Here is a 21,832-nt window from a genome sequence, read left to right on the forward strand (position 1 = left end):
CCCTTCCTCACTCTGCTGCCGGGACAGGACCAGACACCTCTGGGCAGCTCACCGCCGCGCGCAGACAGCTCCTGCTGAGAACACTCCCAGCTCCCGGGCTCCGGAATCTTCTCTGCGCGGGTCAGGATGACAGGAGTCCCGGTGTACATCACCATCCTCGGAGCCTGCTTCTGCCTCGCGCTCCGGGCCGAAGGTGAGGGCACCTCTCACACTTTCCCCTCCCTCTTTCTCTCGTTTCCCCCTCTGTACCGCTCTCTCTCTCTTTTCCTCCCTCTCTCTGTAGTTCTTTCTCGTGCTTGGTTTCTGTATCTGTCCTCCTGCTTCTCCTTATCTGCTTGAATTGATCCACTAAATTGGCCGCTGGATTTAGGTTTTGTGTTTTCTTTCATCTTACTGACGGCATTCGACTTGAAGAAACAATGGCATCAGAATCAAATGAACAGTTTAATGAACAGTGCCTGGTTCCTGGTTTCAAGTTCAGTTTGACACAGTGTGGCAGTGCAGGGGAATGTGTTCTGTTAAGACAAATAACAAATATGTCTGCTTTTTGTACACATGAAACGTGGACATTTAACCACACTTCCATCCTCTAAACCCGTACTGTCAATCTGTTATTACTGTGTGGTAAAAGATAAAACACTAGGCATTACCAGGGTTTTAAGACTGAAGGGGCAATGTGGTATAGTCTTCAGGGTTGGTTGCAAAGGTTGGTTGCAGTTGCCATTAGCTTTTTGGTTTGAAATAAGTGTATTTACCCGATCTACTCAAAACCAAGCTACATAGACATACACATTTACCTCCTTATAAAGTATCAGCTTTAATTTGTCTGCCAGTTTGTTCTGGAGTGTTTTATATACAGAACTGGCTCAGGTTGCAGCTTGTTAGTTCTATTTTAATGTGGCACAGCACTGTTTTATTACATGTAGGCACTCACATTTAAATTGACATTTTTAAAAGTTTCGTTTTCCAGGAATATCTTTTTTTTTTTTTTTTTTTAAATCCTGCTTTTCCAGCGTCACTCTGTGCACTGCTTCGTAACAATGTGAGCGATGAAAAGTTTGCATGACCAATTTTGTCCTGACTTGAACTTGGATTTAGAAGTTCATATTTGTTTTTGATAATTCGTTCCAAATCCAGCAGCTCTGAGTTTAAGGGCTGCTTGGAGGGGAGCGTAAAATGGTAATTCGTAATGAATAGAATATGAAATGGTAATTTGTGGTAATGAGTGGTTGTCAGTTGCCAAAACAGAGTTATAAAAAAAAAAAATCTTCAGAATTCTGTAAATTCTTAAAGCAGTAAACACGTAGGACTCCAGTGTGTTACATAATTGTACAATAACTACTCTTACTGAGTCATGTCTAGCAAGAATTGAAACTTAAATAGATATTCTTTTCCATATGAGAAATATTTCTGAAGGAAAATAAGGTCTCTTGAGAAGTTTCTAGAAGGTTGGAACAGTTATGTTGAATCACACATGGAACAACAGGAATGATAGTTTTTGAGTCTTCACTGAGTTGAGTAAAAGATTCAAGGCTGAAAACTCCGAAACATTTCGTGTCATTGCAGTAGTAAACATCATTCAGTTCGCATTAGCTGGATAGTGGTTGTCTTCAGACAGCCACTCCTTCAATGTTTAATTTGCATTTGTGTTTTGGAATGTATTTGCAAATTACGTGACAGAAACAGTTGTATGTTTGTTTTCTCTGTTTGCCAATATACCTGTGGAGCTAGCTTAGAAGACACGGCACCAACATGTACGTGGGGCTCTTACAGGTGTGCAGGTTTATCTTCTGCGTGCGTAAGGTCTCCATCAGTGTTGCATGGCATGCTTGTGCACCAGTTTCAGATGGCCTCTTCGAATGTAGGCTGCTCAGTTGGGAGCTCTTACCCAAGGGATGCTCTGTATGTTGTGTGTGTGTGTGTGTGAGTGTGTGTGTGTGGTATGCGGTTTCATGCATAATGTAGTAAAAGGATATATACACACCTTGCACACTATGTTATAATCTTCCTCTAGGTAATGCCTTATCTCTGTGTAAGCCTATCTGCTGTGTAGATTATAGATATGTGGTGCATGCAGTGATGTGTACGAGGATGGAGGTGGCTGTATGTGAAGTTAAAATGTGAAGGATGGACTCCTGTGTCATAACGCGAATCTGCGGCTGTGTGTGCTGCAGGGAGCTGTAGCATGCAGCTCCGCCCATCGGAGGTTCATACACTCTCATAGGTCAGATGGTCTCTGAGCCTCATGCTCCAGGCTGGGTCATCACTTCCTGAAATCTGCACTGACCCAGTGAAGGATCACAGGCTGTTTTCCTTTCTTTAGGAAGCATGGCTCCTTCAGACTGCTCCTACACTGCTGTCATTCTGCCCCCTTCACAGAGCATGCGCAAGGTAGCCGTTCAGTTTTTACAAGATCAATAGCACAGTTGAAGGACCGGGGTCTTCCCCCTTGAAGCAGTAAAAGGTTTTAACCCACTGTAGCTAATCAGAAAGACAATACAGAATAGCTCTTGACTGGTATTGCAAAAGCACAAGAATTATCAGTGTTGCAAGGAGGCTTTGCCGCAGGGCAGCGTGCAAAAACTGGTTGGAAGAAACCACAAAATGCGATGGAGAGTACACGCTCTTCTTGACGTAGTGTATGAATAACGCATTTGATCTGCATGACGCCAGTCAGAGAGGGAGAGACATGCCGGGGCATCTCATCAACAGGGTGCTGCTTTATGCTCCCTGGCATGCAGCACAGCGCAAACCTAAAGACGATCTGGGCACCCCCACCCGAATAAGCCCCTTCCGGCGCTGTGCGGAGAAGTGCTCCCTGGGCGCATCCGCAGCCAGTGGTGTCACGCGGATCCGATTGCAGATGTTTTCTCCGCCCCACATGAGCGACATTGAGAGTTCAGCACCTTCAGAGTTGGATTTCCTGTCCTTGTCACCTGACGCCGTCCCAGGGGGTTGTCGCGAGCGTTTCTAACGCACCGGTTTCCTGCCATGGGAAGCTCATAAGGAAGTGAGAGCCACTCTGAGGGCGATTGGTGTGTGTGTGTGTGTGTGTCTCTCTCTCTTCAAGAGCGGAGGAACCCCTCCCCCAGCTGGAACAGTTAATGTGCTGCGATTTTGGGTTGTTTTGGAAAAAGGTTTATGGTTTTCTCTATTGTACCAGCATCAGTTTGCTTTGTGAATCATGAGACTTGCGGTGGGTAAGAATGCCACAGGCATGCCACCAGCAGTGGGTGGGTGCACACTATATATCCAACCCCTCAAAACTCATGTGGTCTGCCTTTGAGCGTTGTCTAGTAATGGAGTACAATGGGGACATGATAGCGTGCAATTACTAAAAACATTTTTAATATAGTATGTTTTACATGTTACATATATGCTACATGGAGTCTTAAACTTGTATTTATCTTCAGTCTTCATCAGACTGTGTGCCTGTTTGCCGCATTTGGTTCCTCACTACACTGGCCAAAATGAACAATTAAAAGGCAGCTGCACTGAACAGATAAAGTGTAATGTTCCCTACAATTAAATATGTTTGATTTATTTAAATGTGCTAGTTCCATAGCAGCGAGATCTCCATCTAGGATATGAAACCATGGAAGGAGTTCAAATTAGCTCTTGTTCTTGGCTATTAAAACAGATGGAAGGGGTTTTCGGAATGGATACCAAAAGATGAACATATTAAATTTGAGCTTTTCAGTGCAGTCACCGTTTAAGGGTGTTACTTCACCCTCTGCCCCCTGGCCACTGGTGGCAGCGTTGCGGTGGGAGAGGCGGAGTGTAAAAGATGCAGTGTGGGAGGAATACAGCACCGGGACGAGGGCTCCCCCTGGGCTCCCCCCCCCCCCCCCCCCCCCCCCGCCCCCCCCCTCGGTATTCGGTCAGCTGCTGTTCCACGGCCTGCGTTGTGCTGGTGTGGGAGCTCTCTCTGGGCAACACGCCTGAACAAACAGTGGAAAGTGGAATACCTGGATTAGAGCAGCAATTTGCAGGCCCAACAACAGGCATACTCACAAATACCGCCCAGTCCAGTTATTCCTCAGCTCCATCTCTCCCAGCCACATCTCTGGCCTTTAAGTTTCCCTCCCGTGCAGCTGCGGGCACCGCTCATGCTTGAAAACAGCTGTAAAGTCTGAATCGATAATCATAATTGCCAGACACGGCAGTGTTGGGGATTGTGCTGAAGCGGGGTTTTTGTGTTTTGCGGTTTAAGATCGTCCACTTGCTTTGGATGGCTGTGCTTGTGCCCGGTTTTGTTCGGTCTCCCTTTGAAAGCTGTGGTGGTGTGCTGAGCGTGTTCACCAGCGTGCACGGGTGACTACGGTAGCCTGTGGAACGGCAACCCAGCAGAATATCCCCTCGTTAAGCGGCAGGCATTTCTGTGCGCTCGTGAAAGCTGGAGAGAACGGGTTTTGCGAGTGACTCAGTCAGCGCTCGTAAAGTAAACCAAAGCCATAAAACGTGTCTTTGACTTTGGGAAAAGGTCACCTTAAATGAGTAAATGAGATTAGAAAGTAAATATTGGCTGTGGATCATTCTGAAAGCTCGGATTTTTTTTTAGTACGCGGGGAGGTTTAAGTGTAAGGAGAAGGCTGTGCACACAAAAGGATTTTGTATTTGTCGGAAGCGAATGATTTCATGAACCACCACTCACTTTTAACATCTTAACACCATTGCATACCAAAGGTGCTGTATTACATACTCCATGTTATCTGAAACTATTGGATTTTTCACTGAGGTTGCTGGGATAAGAAAAAGTGCCTGTTCCTATGTGAATGGGAATAGCTTGTGCAAGGTCCAATGTAGTAATAACAAACATAAATGCAACCAGCATGGCGATCTTAGATAAGGGGGAACAGCACGGATGACTGGGCGGGGACATTCCTTCACAAATATGGATCTGTCGCCTCCATTTATCACCCGACGACCACAAATGCCGTTTGTGTTTGCACGGCCCGGGTTGTGAAATCACATGTGCTAAGTATTATGTGTCTGGCGGCGTTGGCGCGTCGTGCTGTTCCTTTATTTTTAGTCATTGATTGGACGAAGGTTTCTTCCAAAGCTCCCCGGGGGAAGGGGGGGGTTGAGGGGTGTAAAGAGCAGCTCCCAGGGTGCAATTTGCGAGATTCCAGATGGTTCCGGGTCCAGTGGGAAGGCCTGGAGTGAGACTTTTCAGAGCCGGCCATTCTCCCCTGTCTCTGTGCCGGCCCGGCTTCTCTCTGCCAGGCCCCGCTGTGAAAAAAAAGCCACTACAGGAAGCTGTTGAGCTGATTGCTGGCGCTCTGTGTACCCGGACACATTAACCATTTCCCTTATAACATTGTCAGAGAGTCGTTATGGGACAAAAATACTCCAAACATTCATTGTTCTCCGGAAACTCTTAGTTGGATGGGAGAGTTTTTTGTCGGCCGCCTATTGCCCGCGCGGGCCGACAGATGAGTGAAAGGAGGCAGCGCAGGGGAGCCCAGCTTTTAGAAAGGGGAGGGAGGTGGGGTGGGGGGGCCGAAGGCCTCCTGCGCTCGCTTTTTACGATTACCTGTGGTTTCTCAGACTGGTTTTTGGCACTCGAGGTGTCTCGGACCCAATTATAATCTCACTAAAATAAAACCGAGCCGGAGGGGGAGAGGAAAAAAAGGCTTTTATTAGTCTGTCTTTTACTTGTTGTTGTTTTCCATATGTGAGAGGCAGGAGAAAGGTAGCCTTTAACGAGCGGGAGTTCAAACGGCTAGGGGATCGTAATACCCTCAGGTGCGTCCTTATAGAATTCCTGTCGTGTAGCGCTGACAAGGTTTTTTTTCATGGTCGATTAGCTGCGCCGCTCTCTCCCCGACGGCAGAGTCCGAGTGGCATAAGGACACGTCACAGTTACGGTAACCACCTCAAAAAACACGCTTGTGGTTTCAAATGCACAGCAGTGACATGAGTCTCATGACAAAATACCTGCTTTTGAATGGAGAGACTCGGTAATGGCATTTCTGGGTTTTCTGTTGTGGTTATCATTACTGACACGCATAAACACCAGCTGCTTGCCTGTGTCCTCTACAGCAGATTCCATGCCAAGTTCGATTTGAAATGAATGTTCAGTTGGAGCAAATGTGGTCTTATTTAATTATTGGGGGTAGGTTCTGTCATGATGTAAGACATGATGCACTTTTGTTTGTTATTGCTGCTTGTACCTGTTTTTTATTATTTTGCTCACAGCCAGGCTGGTTTCAGTGTACCTCTTTTTTTGCAGTGGGCAAAGTAGATGGAAATCGGTGATTGATGGGTTAACGTTCCTCTCTGAAATGGCTTGTTTTGCTGCCAGGCCTTTGTTTTTCAGACAACAAGGCAGGCTGGCTGGCGGCTGGCTGAGCCTGGAGGTTTGTCAGGGTGTGAAGCCAGCACTCCAGGCCTCGCTCCTGTTTTTCCTCCGCTTCCACGCCACCTCTACTCTCCCGGCTCTCGCGCCGCGCGTCTCGTCACCCCTGACGGCCCCCTGCTGGCCATCTGCGGTAGCACGCCTGCAAACCACACTCCAGGCTTCACCCCTCTCCCGTTCCCTTTTGTGCCCCCCCCCCCCACTCGTGTCAGTGGTGTCTGGAGAAGGGGCGCTGGCCCTTTAAGAGAGCAGCCCTCTGCTGACGGTCGATGGGAGAGACAGGGCTGGAAAGACTCATTACCGCGTGTGAGCTGCCAGACCTCAGACTCCGCGGTGACGGGCGGCAGAATTAAGCACACATGTGGATGCAGGCTCATACCCAGCCCTGCTCCAGGAGGGAAAGAAAGCACGCAGCGTTAACTCCCCCTGTTACACACTGGCCAAAGAGAGAGGTGGGGGGGGAGCACACAGAGGTAACTCCCCCCTGATACACATGCAGTGTTAACTCCCTGTTACGCACTGGCCAAAGAGAGAGGGGGGGGGAGCACACAGAGGTAACTCCCCCCTGATACACATGCAGTGTTAACTCCCTGTTACACACTTTCCAAAGAGAGAGGGGGGGGGGGGCACACAGAGGTAACTCCCCCCTGATACACATGCAGTGTTAACTCCCTGTTACGCACTGGCCAAAGAGAGGGGGGGGGGAGCACACAGAGGTAACTCCCCCCTGATACACATGCAGTGTTAACTCCCTGTTACACACTTTCCAAAGAGAGAGGGGGGGGGCATACAGTGTCAACTCCCCCTGTTACACACTGGCCAGAGAGAAGGGGAGAGAACTATTCCTTCACGATGGATCAGATATTTTAAGAAATAGTAATAAATATACATGTATGTAATAATGATTTTGAACTACCCGAGAGGGACAGTTGTCTCACTGTGAACTGGAAGTACCTGAGAGTATAGTGAATCCTCAAACAAATGTTATCGCGTAGGGATTTGGCAACAGACTCCCCCTGCCTCAGCAATCCCCCTCTGTCGTCGGGTAATTGTAAACGATGGGAGATTGTACCCAGAAGACTCTCTGATTGATGGCCCTCTGTCCCCCCCCCTGCCAAGGCTAATGGGATATTTATGTGTTCTCCTTCCTCTGGGCTGGGCACAGCATCTCAGAGCTTATTGATTTATTACCCACCCCACACACGCACACACACACACACACACACGCACACACAGTTCTTTAAAAGATCCCACTGTGAGACTGCTGGTCACATTCCAAGCTCACCTCATTTTTTTTAATAACATATAGACATGTAATGTTCCCTGGATAGATTCAGTAAAAAATGCTGCACAGGAAATCTAGCTGTGTTTTTTTCCTTCTTTTTAATTTTATTCTGTTTTGTTTTGTTGTGACTGACGTTGATGCCACCAGTCTAGCTTGACGCCAGGGCCTCCACTAAAGTGTGAGTTATCCCAAAGACTAAACAAAATCGAAAAACCGCTTTCAGTAGCTCACGTGTTAACCGTAGGGCCCAGGCTAATGTAAGGGTCACGCATGCATCTGAAGCTGCGCGAATCCTAGCCTTGAGCAGGCGTGACGAAACGCTCAATAAAATAGACCAGAGGGGTTTTTTTAAGTGTCGTACGTGAGGAGCACCTCGGGTCGTGTGTAACGCAGCCTGTAGTCACTCCCGAGCGACAGTGGGAAAGGAGGGAGGGATTTGCCCGGGTTTCTTTTGGGAGCCGGCCCTTTGATCTGGTTCCAGTCCTCGATGCGTTTGACTTTCCACGCTTCCCGACTGCGTGCTCTGCCCCTGATCCCGTCGCCAGAGAACCCAGGCTTCACCCTCGCCGCTCACAGCAGCCCAGATCCCTCCCAGCACTGAGGGCTAAAGGGGAACTCTACAACAACTGTGAAATTTAATGTTGTTCCTGACCTTTACTGGAGAGTAGATATGCATATCCTTACCGTAACTGTTAATGACTAAGAACGCAGCGGATCCTTTTGCGGTTTCTTACTTTCTACCTGCTTCAGGATATCTACAAAACCCAGAATGATTTGCTCCACCTCTTAAGTCTCTAAGATCGTAGCTAAGTTTTTTGGCAGGTGTTGTTTTCTGTTACTCACTCTTTAAAAATTGTGGTTGATCATTCAGACGCATAAATACAGACTCAGAATGCTTAGAAGCGTAGTTGGCGTAGTCTGTTTTTTGTAGGGTAAGCTGGTTTATGTCTTACAGTGGAATTTGAGTTTGCCGTCATTCCGCTAGCCTTGTGCTAACAGACAGTAGGGGCACACCCAGCTTCACAGTGCATTCTGGGGGCTATAGGACAACGGGAAATTTTAGACATTTTTAACATCAACATGTTCAGTTTCAGATACTCTGTGAAGTTACCCAGTGGAGTTATTAAAAGGGACACATGTCAAGTTTAGTAATTTGGTAATCTAATATTCTGTAAAGTTGGCTAGGAAAGTGTATGTGTGTGTGTGTGGGGTGAGTGAGAAGTGTAAGAAGCCCGGTGAGTCAGCGTGTCTCTCCCCACCCCCCGGGAGATCATGGGCAGAGTGCATCATTAAAATTCTGAGTTCTCTAATCTCTGTGTTCTTTTCCTCGCCGATACACCGCAGAGTTCAAAGCCCCGGGTCCCGGGCTTCAGAAGTGCCCGTGCTATCTGGCCAGATAGCGGCTGGTTCCATTACCTCTTATTTTCTTAGGGTGTTACCACTGCTCCCAGCGTAGATAGCTCCCTGTGCCTTGTTTGTATTACAAATTACTGTTTGCTCTGCGCCTTTGACCCCAGGGGATAATGATATAGGCCTATCTGTTTTTGTTTTTGTTGTTGTATTCGAACGAAAGCTTGAATGTTTTTTTTTTTTTTCTTAATCGGTGCTGCTTTTTTAGCTAGCTTTTTTTGAAGGAAGCCCTGTTGTGAATTTCCACACGATTTAGCTCTTATCAGTTTTCCCCTCTCTTATTTTAATGCAGGTATGTGTTGCACATCCACAGAGGCAGACTTGGGGGGAGGGGGGGAGGTTTGCTCTGGACTTGAGGGGTGGGGGTGAGGGGTTTTCTAACTTTGTTTTTTCCAGAAGTGAGACTACAACAGAAGTGCTTTTTGTTTTATCTTTCTGGCCCCCAGTTTTAATGACTTAAAATAGAATTACTTAAAGAAGGCACCATGAATCTTTTTAAGATCGCCGAGGCGCGTATTAAAAGGAAAACGGCCTTCGCCGGTAATGGAATCTGGGACTGGAATGTGGCTCCAGAGACAGGAAGCCAAGCAGAAGAAGAGGAGGAGGGGGGGGGAAAAGAAGGAAAGAAAAAGAAGCTGCCCTGCTGCCGAGACTTTTTTTTTTTTTTTTTTTAAGTGCAGGTTTGCGGGCGATCAGCCCCCTTGCAGACGTGTCTGAACTGGAGGAGTCTCTGGCGCGCGCGGCGTCTCGCAGAGCTAGCGCCCGTGTCCGCTCGTGCTACACACGGCGCATTGTGCCCAGCCCCGGCTCCCCGGCCTCTCCTCGGAGACGAAGGGAGGGGCCTATCGGGTTTCAGAGTCCCCCCCCCCCCCACTGAGCGCAGGTCCTTCCCCCTCCTCCTCCTCCTCCCACCCCTTCGTCTCCAGGGTGCAAGCCCGAGCCTCACCGCGCAACAGGGCAAAAGCTCCTTCTTATCCAGCACTCGTTTGACTCACAAATGGCCGCAGTGAAACGAAAACGGTTATTTTTGCTTTTTCCCCTCAGTAGCCGTTCTGTGCCCATCTGAGCGTTTGGAAAAAGCTGCACGCTTCCAAGGACTCTCCGTAAAAGCCACAAATGGGGCTAATTAAGTACATAAATGATACTCTTTTAGTACAATTATTTTGATGCATGAAGGTAATATTCACGGAGTATCACGCCAATAACTCATACAGAATTGAACTTAATTTAACTGTCAGGTATGGGTTGTGTATCGATGTTTTATTCAAGTGTTTTGTGAGAGGAATAACTTGGATGAATCTAAATGTAGGCTGTGGCTCTTGAAATAACTTGGCTTTGGCAGTGCTGTGAATGTTATTTTTGAGCATGTTTGTGCTGAAGCTGAACTTACGCATACAGTCATAATGTTACGGTCAGCAATCACACGAAATATCACAGGTCGATTGCTGCTCCGTGTTCAGGCCAAATGTTTTATGTCTTTTTTTTTTTTTTTAAAACCGCAACTGGATTGCTGGCAAAGCTAGTTAACCCCTTTTTCACCAAACCTCACACTGCTCCACTTCACGCTCTTGCCCAGTCCTGAAGTGAACAGTAGTAACTTGTTAAGGATTGGATTAGAAAGGTTGATAAAACACTGACAATGAATGGAGGTCGGGGAGTCAGCTAGACCTCTCTTTCCTCTCCTACACCTATGCACACACACACACACACACTCACACACACACACGCACACATACACTCACACACACATACACACACACACACACACTCACATACACTCACACACGCACAGACATAGAGTTGCCCTTCCAGAGGACAGCCGTGTATAAATAGCCTCACAGCCTTATAAGGATCAGGCTTATCACTGCATTAGAAAATCAAGCCCAGACAGCATTCAAATGTGCTGCGATAGCAAGAAAACCCCTGTGTCTTATTGACTGGAAGATAGGAGGAGCATCGGCCTTCTTCCCCCGGCCTCTCACTGACTCCACTAAACAGGGACGAGATGTCAGAGATGCCGCCACGCGCCCACTTAAGTAAATAAAGGAAGGCAGCCAAAGGGTTAACCTCACGGGTCAGGTTTCGTTTTGAAGAAGCGGCCGTGTGGCGCGAGCGCGGAGAGTCCGTGCTGCCCTTCCTCACATGGGGAAGCCGGCGCGTGGTGTTCATAAGTGCCCGCCGCTTGAGATTACAGGCAGGCCGTACCTTTGTGCTTCTCTGCTCCGGGTGGAGTCAGGCCACAGAATATGACTTGGTACGATGAGAGTTCCATCTGAGCAGTCTGATCGTGCAGAACCACTCCGGCTGCTGTAAGCACGGACTCTTCTAGGTCTGTTTGTAGTTTGAGATAAAGTCGTCTGAGATTGTGGGATTTGGTCTCTCTGACTTAATTGCACAAATCCTCATGTTCTCGTATGATTTACTCCGCATCTGTTTGAAGAGATGCCATCATCACTCTTTCCCTTTGTACAGCTAAAGCTGGGCAGGGCTGAGATCCAAAAGTGTCCTCCTTTGTTCTCATGTGACTCGTGACCTCGTTGCGTTTAGATCCGGTAAAACCTTACTGTGCTTGTCTTTTCCAAAAGGTACTCTGACATTGACATTGACTTATTTGCGCCACTTCCATCAGACTCTCAGGTTTGTGACTCTCAGTAATTGTGCACGGCGATGTCACTTCCTCACGCTGTCGCCGTTTGTCACCTCCCCCCACCCAGGTGGACAGAACCCTGACCACGTGCTCCATGGCACGGGTGCCAAGCACGGCTCCGAGCCCAAGAGGCCCGGGGACGACTCGACGGTGTCGCCCGAGGACGCCGCCCGCTTCCTCAGCTGCTACTGCTCAGGGCACTGCCCCGAGGACGCCAAGAACAACACCTGCGAGTGAGTGCCACGCACGACAACACACTTACACACTCACACGTTTACGTACACTGTGACGCATATCCACAAACAGTCACGCTAACGTACACATACACACGCTTGCACACATACGCTCGCACTTACACGCGTGCTCACACTCACGTACTGACATGCACACGCTCGCATGCATACACACATACACATGCTCGCATAGACATACTTGTGAGTGTGTGCAACTATGTATGTACAACACACTCGCATACTCAGAATCACACACATATTGAATTTACATTTATTCATTTAGCAGACGCTTTCATCCAAAGCGACGTACAAAAGTGCATATAATGGGCAAACAACAGGCACATGGACAACATGTGTACAGGTCATACAATGCAGATAGTGCTGAAGCTGAGCGCAAGGTCAGTGTAGCGAGACAGAACTAATCTGATCTAAGGTTACATATATCAAAGGCAGTCACTGGGACAAGAAAGTGCTGCTATACTACCTAGGCAAAAACGTGCTACAAATACAACGTAAGAGAGAGTCTTAGATTTACAAGGTCAAATGGCAAGGCTGTCAGTCCAGAGAGAGTCTCAAGAGGTGTGTCTTCAGCCCACATCTGAAAGGTTGGAGCGAGGGAGTTGTTCTCAGGGGGGTGGGGAGTTTGTTCCACCACTGGGGGACGATGATGGAAAAGCGACGTTGAAAGGAGCGTGGGCCTTTTGTTCTGTTGGTGGGAGGAGCGAGGCGTCCGGATGTAGCAGAGCGAAGTTGTCGAGCGGGTGCGTAGGGTCGGATGAGGTCCTGGAGGTAGGTTGGGGGTGTCTTTTTTGCAGCAGAAAAGGTGAGGGTCAGGGTTTTGAAGCGGATCCTGGGTGCGACTGGGAGCCAGTGGAGTGATCTCAGTAACGCTATGGGGTGACGCTATGCATGTGGCAAATTGTGTGAATTCACTTTTAGCAACCAAGGACTTGACCGCACCCCTCATGGTCTTGAGACCACTACCTAGAGCATTACCCTGGAGTTCACACCCTGCAGGCTCAGTGTGACTGAGACTGGTGTGTGTAAGCCGGTGTCATTTGCTGTGTTTCAGGACCAACGGGCAGTGTTTTGCCATCATCGAGGAGGACGAGCACGGGGAGTCCATTCTCACATCTGGCTGTATGAAGTATGAGGGGTCCCATTTCCAGTGCAAGGTATAGGGACTGTGGGCTTAAACGTGTTTTACCCAGTCGCAATTTTCACGTTCAGTCTGACTTGTAATGAATGACTAACTTTGCTAACCTTTTGAGAACCCCCTGAAGCTGGTGGCCGGTTTTGTGAAATGTTTTATGGAATGCCTCCCCCCCCAGGACTCCCCCAGAGCTCAGAAGAGGCGGACGATCGAGTGCTGCCAGACGGACTTCTGTAACCGGGACCTGCAGCCCACCCTTCCCCCGGCCACAGAGCGAGGTGAGGAGCTCACAGCACCCACGCCTCACACGACATCCGCACCAACCAACTTCCTCTCCTTTCTGCCCAATCACCTGCTTCAGTCCGCTTTCTGTGATGTGGCTCAGTTATTTCTACCCAAGTAATCAAATCAGTTATTTCTTTCTTATTCACTCTGGATAAGATCGTCTGTACTCACATCTTGTACATCACTATGGATAAGAGTGTTTGCTAAGCAGCAAACTCTAAAATGTAGGGTTACCTGGGCAGAATAGACCAACCCATGTACTCAGTCCGAAATCATGCATCCAGTCCAATTGTAGTACGCAAACGAGATGTAGCAGTTGCTTGATATTAGATAAATTGTCGTGGGAGAACTTAACTGTGAGAAACGGCTCTGAAAGCAGCAGCTATTCCATGGGTCAGCCTGCCCTCAGTAGTGCAGAAATGCAGGTCTCAGTGTCTCTGTGAATAGGATTCAATGAGAGCCACTCACATATGGAAATCTCTCTGTGTTGTCTGGTGCACAGATCCCTATTTCAGCAGTGCCCATTGGCTGGCCTTCCTGATATCGGTCACGGTGTGCTGCTGCACTCTCATCGCCATCACCGTCATCTGCTACTACAGGTAAGACGCGCGCGCGCGCGCACACACACACACACACACACACACACACTCACACAGGCAGAGAGAAACCACAAGTTCAGCTCACTGTGTCCTAAATCCACAGACCTGCTGACAGTAGTGTTTATGTGCGTATGTGTGTGTGGGTGAGTAAGCTCGTCATTCATTTGGATTTCGTGCATTAGTCAGGTGTTTATTAGGTCTGCTGCGGCACCCGCCGCACTGTGTTTGCGCAGGTACAAGTGGCAGACGGAGAGGCAACGCTACCACAGAGACCTGGAGCAGGATGAGGCCTTCATCCCAGCAGGAGAGTCCCTCAAAGACCTGATAAATCAATCCCAGAGCTCGGGCAGCGGCTCTGGCCTGCCCCTGCTGGTAAGCTAAACCCGGGCTTGTGCGGACATGACTGTCATTTCTGGTTTATGAGAGCTGCCCTCAAGGTGTCATCACAGATATCTTATATTATGAGCAGATATTCATCTTTTGCATTCCTTCTGTCCTCTGTATTTCCTTCTCTGTGAGGGTTCCTTTTGGTAACAGGAGGTTCCAGTGCTGTCTGTATTGCCGTGCTAGCTATGAATGTCAGGAGAGACAAAAGTGTCATTGTGAAGTACAGAGGGCTGAATATCTGGTTCCTATATAGAATGTCTATGGTGCCTGGAATTCTGCTAGAGGTGTGAGCCTGGCTCACGTTGGGTTTGTCGGGCATTTCCGCAGGTCCAGCGCACCATTGCCAAGCAGATCCAGATGGTGCGTCAGATCGGGAAGGGGCGGTATGGGGAGGTGTGGCTGGGGCGCTGGCGGGGCGAGAAGGTCGCCGTCAAGGTGTTCTTCACCCGCGAGGAGGCCAGCTGGTTCAGAGAGACGGAGATCTACCAGACCGTCCTCATGAGGCACGAGAACATCCTGGGTACGTTCCTCACTTCGTACAGAGGGGTCTCCCTTGCCTTTTCATTGCTTACATCACCTTTAAACGCTAAAAAGACATCAATGTGGTGCAGTGGTTAGAACACCTAAGGGGCATGGGTTTGAGGGCCCATTGAGATGTTGTGGTCATTTACCTAAGTTTATAGAATCTGTAAGCGGTACATAAGCTTTGTGACACTGTTCCAAATCCATTTATACAAATAATTATGATAATTAATGATGCTTATCTATTATAATAATAATTGCAGTAGTGATGATAATATGATGAGATGGTTTATGCTAATAATTATGATCATATTGATGATTATGATGGTGATAAAAATGGTAGCAATAACAGTAAATAATAATAATAAATAGCCAAGGCGATTAGTTAAAGGCAGGCTCCCCTCCTCCTCCTCCTCCTCCTCCTCCATCACAGGTTTCATCGCGGCGGACATCAAGGGCACAGGCACATTCACGCAGCTCTTCCTCATCACGGACTACCATGAGAACGGCTCGCTGTACGACTACCTGAAGTTCACCACGCTGGACACGCGGGCCCTGCTGAAGCTGGCGTACTCGGCGGCCTGCGGCCTCTGCCACCTGCACACCGAGATCTACGGCACGCAGGGCAAGCCCGCCATCGCCCACCGCGACCTCAAGAGCAAGAACATCCTCATCAAGAAGAACGGCACCTGCTGCATCGCCGACCTGGGGCTGGCCGTCAAGTTCAACAGGTACCACACATCTGCACCTACACATGCAACTACACCTACATACGCATCCATGTACGCACAGTGCACACTTGGGGCTGGCCATCAAGTTCAACAGGTAACACACACCTACAGCTAAAGCTACACATACACGTATGTGTGCATGCATGTATACATACATACAGTCAGGTCCATAAATATTTGGACATTGACACGATTTTCAGCATTCCAGCTCTGTACAATACCACAATGGATTTGAAATGAAACAATCAAGATGTGCTTTAAGTGCAGACTTTGACCTTTAATTTAAGGGTATTTACATCCAAATCAGTTGAACGGTGTAGGAATTACAACACATTTTATAGGTGCCTTCCACATTTTTAATGTCCAAATATTTATGGACCTGACTGTACACACACATGCGAATACATATACATACACATGGGTCTGGCGGTGAAGTTCAGCAGGTACCAGACACCAACACCTACATATATACACATGTATATACACATACATAACCACACATACATACGTATACATGTATACCCGGCAATTAAATTTCACAGTAATCATACACCTACACATACTCGTACACATATATGTAGGTGGCACTAGCGATCAAATTCAGCAGGTATCTTTTGCCACACGCATATAATTATACATACGCATAGACACTGCTCCAAGGCCATCAAATTCAACACTTATCATAGACCATACATGTATATGTACACGTACATATTCACACCAGTTGCCTGCCACAAATTTCAACAGGTACTGTATGTCAATACATGCACACACAGAGTTAAGGCCATGAGAGACTCTTGGTACTGTGTGTGTGAATGCGCACACACACAAACACGCACACATACACACATACACAGCAGAAACCATCAGATTTTACAGGTGCTGTGTGTTACCTCATGTAGCACACACACCTGGTGCCATGGATACATCCAAAACCATCACAGCCAGATGACCCTGCCGTTTAAAGGACGGTTCCCTCACCCTGTGGCTCCTCCCCCTTCCCTCCCCTCCGCAGTGACACAAATGAGGTGGACATACCCCTGAGCACGCGGGTGGGCACCCGGCGCTACATGGCCCCCGAGGTCCTGGACGAGACCCTCAACAAGAACCATTTCCAGGCATACATCATGGCCGACATCTACAGCTACGGCCTCATCATCTGGGAGATGGCCCGGCGCTGCGTCACGGGAGGTACAGACACCTTGTCCCGTTACTGTGTACACACACACACACGCACACACACACGCTCTGCTCGCTCCACTCTCCGTCTGCTCTCTTCTGCTCTCGTCTGTGGTCTATTCACTGTCTCTGTACTCTTTACTCCCCCATTTCTGTTCTGCATCTGCTGTCTCCTTCTGTTGTTATTGTTTTCTCTACATCTGTTTTCTTTTCACCATCTATTGTCTTTGTCCTCCATCTCCTCTAAATGTCTCCATCTATTTCCTATTCTTTGTGTTTTCCTTCTCTTCTCCATCTTCTCTCTTGCCCTGAATGCTATACTTCCTACTTTCTATCTATTATTTATTCACCATCTATTCTGTTTGTCCCATGTGTTCCATATACTTGCTCTTGCTCCATACTTTGTCTATTTGCTATCTGTCCTCTGTTCTTTGGTTTCTGTGTTCTGTACCTTTATTTTCTCTGGTTTCTCTTGCCCCTTTTCCACCAATGCATTTCGAGGGCTGGTTCGGAGCCGGTGCCTAATCTTCATCCAGTTCTTTGCAGCCAAAGAACCGGCTCTCGGCCAGGAAAACTGGTTCGAGAGCGGCACCAACTCTTTGCTGGTCTAAAACAAAGATCTGCGTCATCACATCACACCCCACCGTGTGCTGCTGTCTGTCGGTGCTTCAGCTCGGTTCGTTGTGTCGCCCTCTGAAACGCAGGCATAGTGGAGGAGTACCAGCTGCCTTACTACGACATGGTGCCCTCAGACCCGTCTTACGAGGACATGCGGGAGGTGGTGTGCGTTAAGTGCCTACGACCCACCGTGTCCAACCGCTGGAACAGCGATGAGGTGAGGCCGGAGAGGGTCAGACAAAAAATGTGGGACAGGAGACTGGAGACCTTAATGTAATCTTTTCTTCTTGTAAGACCCCTTTCTTGGAAGGATAAAAACAGTGAAATTGAATTTGTGTGTGTCTGAGACTGACATTGTTTTGGGGGCTTTTTGGTGTGACGCAGATGTGTAAACCGCCTCTGTCTCTCTCTCTGTGTCTCCGCAGTGCCTGAGAGCCATGCTGAAGCTGATGTCTGAATGCTGGGCCCACAACCCCGCCTCGAGGCTCACAGTGCTCCGCGTCAAGAAGACCCTCGCCAAAATGGTGGAATCTCAGGACATCAAAATATGAGCAGCTCACAGCCCCGCACTCAGACAGGGGGAGGAACTCAGCCTCCTTTCTAATGTTATGATTTCTGAATTTTTGCTTCACCTCAAGAGGAGGGCAAGGAGGAGGGGGGAGAAGAAGAAGGAGGAGGAGGAGGAGGGGGAGGACAGTGGGACAAGGACAGATTAGCCAGAGTTTGGCTGACCGCTGCCACCCCCGATACTTGAGCACTGATAGACGATTGGTTGAGAGACAGTGCGTACCCAGACGGGTGGAACCCCACAGCAGGCAAGCAGGTTTCTTTTCCCCCCTGCTCTTTGACTACAGGCATTCTGGGAAATTGGAAGAGAGTCGCTGTGATTGGTGCTTTCTGTGAAAGCCATACGCTACATCATGGGGAGTGGGAGGGTGGGGGGGGTGTTGAGTGGGTCTTGAAAAGGAGAAAAGAACGTTACCGTACGAGACGTCAAGGAGAGCACTTGATCTGAGACGCCAAGTCAGTGAAAAACGTCAACCGCCAATTTTCTTTTTATTTTCGCCTGTTTACAAGCTGTTTTTGTTCGTACCAGGACAATGTTTTTTTTCCTGCCATATTAAAATATATTTCTGACTCTTTAAGTATAGTAATTATAAAAAAGGTAACAGGAATCCATTTGTATTTAAAATGTAAATAAACCATAACTAGATGCTGTGCCTATACAGAAAAGAAAACATATGCTGCAAACTTCTATGTCCGGTTGGTGTCCAAAATGCAGTTAGCTGCTCTGGCAGTTCAGACGTCGGGGGACAGCGCGTGATGCGATCATCCGAGCGCAGCCTGGATTACAGGAAGAACTCACTGTGCTTCATACAAACAGACCTCAAACAGTGTAAGAAATGCCCAATGTCAATTCTGTCACATTTTATATAACAAAGTAATGATCTGGAAAACATGCCCAACTCAAATTTGTCCTCTTGCCTGGCAGTAGTTTCTAAAATATCTTTACTTGTTCTGTTTCATCTGTCCCCTGTTGTGTAAATGCAGTCTGGGAAACACATGTTGTCGGGATAGAGAAAGGCTGGTGATGAGCCAGGCACCCCTTACAGTTTGTGTACAGTTGTATTTAAATGTGTAGGTGCTGAAATTCTTCAGGTCTGTCACAGACGAGCGGCACAGGTGTGAGGGTCCTCCTGCACATGGCTTCAGGATATGCTAAAAATTTGTCCATTTCATTATGGGTTTTTCCTTTCTTTAACAACTCTGTGATCCATAATACTATTCAAAGGGGTCACACTCAGTTCATTCCCATGCCGTAGTCAGATGTCAAACTGATGCCTTCGAACACCATTGATCCTGCTTTAGGGGAGTATCTAGCAAATGGTACAGCTTGCCCATCTGTGCTCAGAGTTATTGTAAGTCAAGCTTGTTCTCCCTTAATGGTACGTCCCTTGGCATAATTTCATAATGAAATCGCTATATATGGAAAAGCTTTAACGCTGCACGTCTGTTAGCCTGCCATGGTGCAAAGACTTGGCGTTGGCTGACAGTGGTTGCATTTAGGTGTACAATGACATCTTACAAAAACACGCAGTGTAACACACAGATGCGTCTCTTTGTTGTGTGCGAACGCACACTGAATTGATATAAGCTTTTGTAAATAATGTGGAATTAAAATCATTATAGTTATCCGGGAGTACAGGTTCGACAAGTGGATACCTTCTGCAGAAGCCAAAATGCTTTCCACCTGTCTGCGATACACGGTGTGATAGCATCCGCTTGAGTCTGGATGCTGGCACAAAGGAGGGCACCATTTTGTGTAACTAGTAGAAGGTGATGTTTAGGTCTTGGAGAGCAGCACGAAGTAGCACCGCCGCTAGCGATGGAGCCACCACTGCACCAGCCGCGTATTAAAAAAGCTCTTCCTTACCGTCTGGTAGAACTCTCTTCCACCCAACTGAACAGCGCTGTATGCATCCACATCAGCCACACTGCGCACAGACTGTCTCAATATTTTGGCAAAGACGCAACAATCCAGAATTGATTTTTGAGCCACCTGCTTTTTTTTTAATCAGCGTTTGTTTTGAAAGTAATAATGAGATCTGAAAATGCAACGAAGACAGCATACTGGTTTGATACCAGGCATTGCCATATATTTAACCTTGCCATCCAGTAAGATGCCAAACCCCCAGCAGTGAGCCGAAGGCGTCTTTTGCAGTGTCTTCCACAGAGTTTTGCATCCGTGTCAGGAGTTGTTAACACTTGTACTTGGCTACAAAACGTTTGAAAAAGGTGGTGTAGTGCAGCTTTCATACTCCATTGAATTTAGACCAGACAGAGAAACATAAAAGGCCCTTTTATTAACTTAAAAAGTACAAATGGATATTTAAGTCAATGCTATTGTCATATCCATAGTAGCAAAACACACAAAATGATAACTTTGTTGTCAACATAAGCACCTCTGCTCTCAACTCCCATTTTGGTTTGATCAATGCATGTAAGACAATATATGATATTAAGTATAAACATACATTTTAAAAAAACATGAGTTGTGCACTAAAGAGAACCTTCTATGAGTGAGACAATGAAATAGTTGCGTATTTTTGTATCTGCACAGGAAAATATATATGTACAAGTGGTGTAAAAAAAAATCCTGTTTAACCATTTGTGTCAGTGCAAGCTTGGTAGACTGCAGCGCATTTCGTCCTGGTGTCAGTGGTGCTGCTTACAGCAGCAGGGATGGAAGAGAAACGGTACACTTCAACAAGTCTCCACTGTTCTGCTGCGATTGGCTTAAAAATGCGAGCAAACCAGCGTAGCTTGTACGGTGAACAGCCCTGATGGTCCGTCAGTGTAGCTCTCACTGTGTCCGCTCACCTTGGCACTGTGATGCCCGATTTCAGCCTAACCCCTTTAGAGCTTAAACAAAAACACTTAAATACACAAAATTGCCTTTTTCTTCCTTACCCCTGTGACTGTCAGTTCAACACAAGCTATGTATGTTTGCTGAAGCTGTGTGCCCGATTTAATTTTAAGTGTTTGTAAAGAAAAGAAAATCACTGTAATGAATTAAACTTAGTTGTACATAGTTGTTGAAAATGAACGCATCACAGAGAAGTAACATGTCTCTTTTTGCCTGTGTTATATGCAACACTATATAGAATAACCTCTAATGTGTAACTCTTCAGTGTATTCTGTACAGCATCTGGTTTAAAAAGGTGCCTTATTAAGTTTACCAAGGAAAAAGAAACTTCTGTACACAGATTATGTCCAATGTATCAATTTTTAAGTAAATAACCTTATTTTAGTACACAACACTGTTGACTTGTGTCGGGTGATTATTTCAAAGGAGGAGTGAGTGAAGTTTTGCCTTATGTGGCTTCCAAGGATGCAAAGATTCATGTCTGCTGATACTGAATAAGAGAAGTATTTTGTTTTATCTGACATGGTAGTTTATACGTACTTGTGGTTCTCTAGTATGGGTAAACTTCATTTTATTTTAGAGAAATAAAGTCTGATTTCCTCTTACAAAACATGAAAGAAAATACATATTTGACTTCATTCTGCGGATTTATAAATGTAACCATGTGGGTGTAGCTGAATTGAAGGTTGTGTTTAAACGCCGCAGAAATATTACCCACAATTACCGTCTGAATATAAAGTGTATCGTTGCCCCCATCTAGTGGACAGAATGAGTATCGCAAGTGCAAAATTATACACAATGGCATTGACTAACCAAAACGCACGGAATCCTAATCCCACGCTATAAATATACGAAATGGTCTGAACATAAATGTAACATCACAGAAAGAAGCTGTAGTTATTGGGCAGGTTTTTGAAATTAAATTAGCCTTATTGTAAAAAAAAAAGCGCAACTTCTGCAAGTTGATTTAGTTTTTCAGGCGTCTACTGCATTTG

The 21,832-nt window shown here is 47.1% G+C and overlaps 1 protein-coding gene across 1 annotated transcript; it reads left to right on the plus strand.

Moving 5' to 3' along the window:
- Positions 1 to 36: 36 nt before the first annotated feature.
- bmpr1aa (bone morphogenetic protein receptor, type IAa) lies at positions 37 to 21,783 on the plus strand. The gene is made up of 11 exons (XM_036546174.1): positions 37 to 193; positions 11,771 to 11,936; positions 13,009 to 13,111; positions 13,268 to 13,367; positions 13,877 to 13,973; positions 14,207 to 14,345; positions 14,688 to 14,880; positions 15,316 to 15,613; positions 16,629 to 16,804; positions 17,497 to 17,627; positions 17,836 to 21,783. Exons 1-11 carry the CDS (start codon positions 127 to 129, stop codon positions 17,959 to 17,961), a joined length of 1,596 nt encoding a protein of 531 aa, XP_036402067.1. The 5' UTR covers positions 37 to 126; the 3' UTR covers positions 17,962 to 21,783.
- The last annotated feature ends 49 nt before the right edge of the window (positions 21,784 to 21,832 follow it).

Source organism: Megalops cyprinoides, chromosome 15, assembly GCF_013368585.1.
Source record: "Megalops cyprinoides isolate fMegCyp1 chromosome 15, fMegCyp1.pri, whole genome shotgun sequence".
In the NCBI taxonomy this organism is placed as follows: domain Eukaryota; kingdom Metazoa; phylum Chordata; class Actinopteri; order Elopiformes; family Megalopidae; genus Megalops; species Megalops cyprinoides.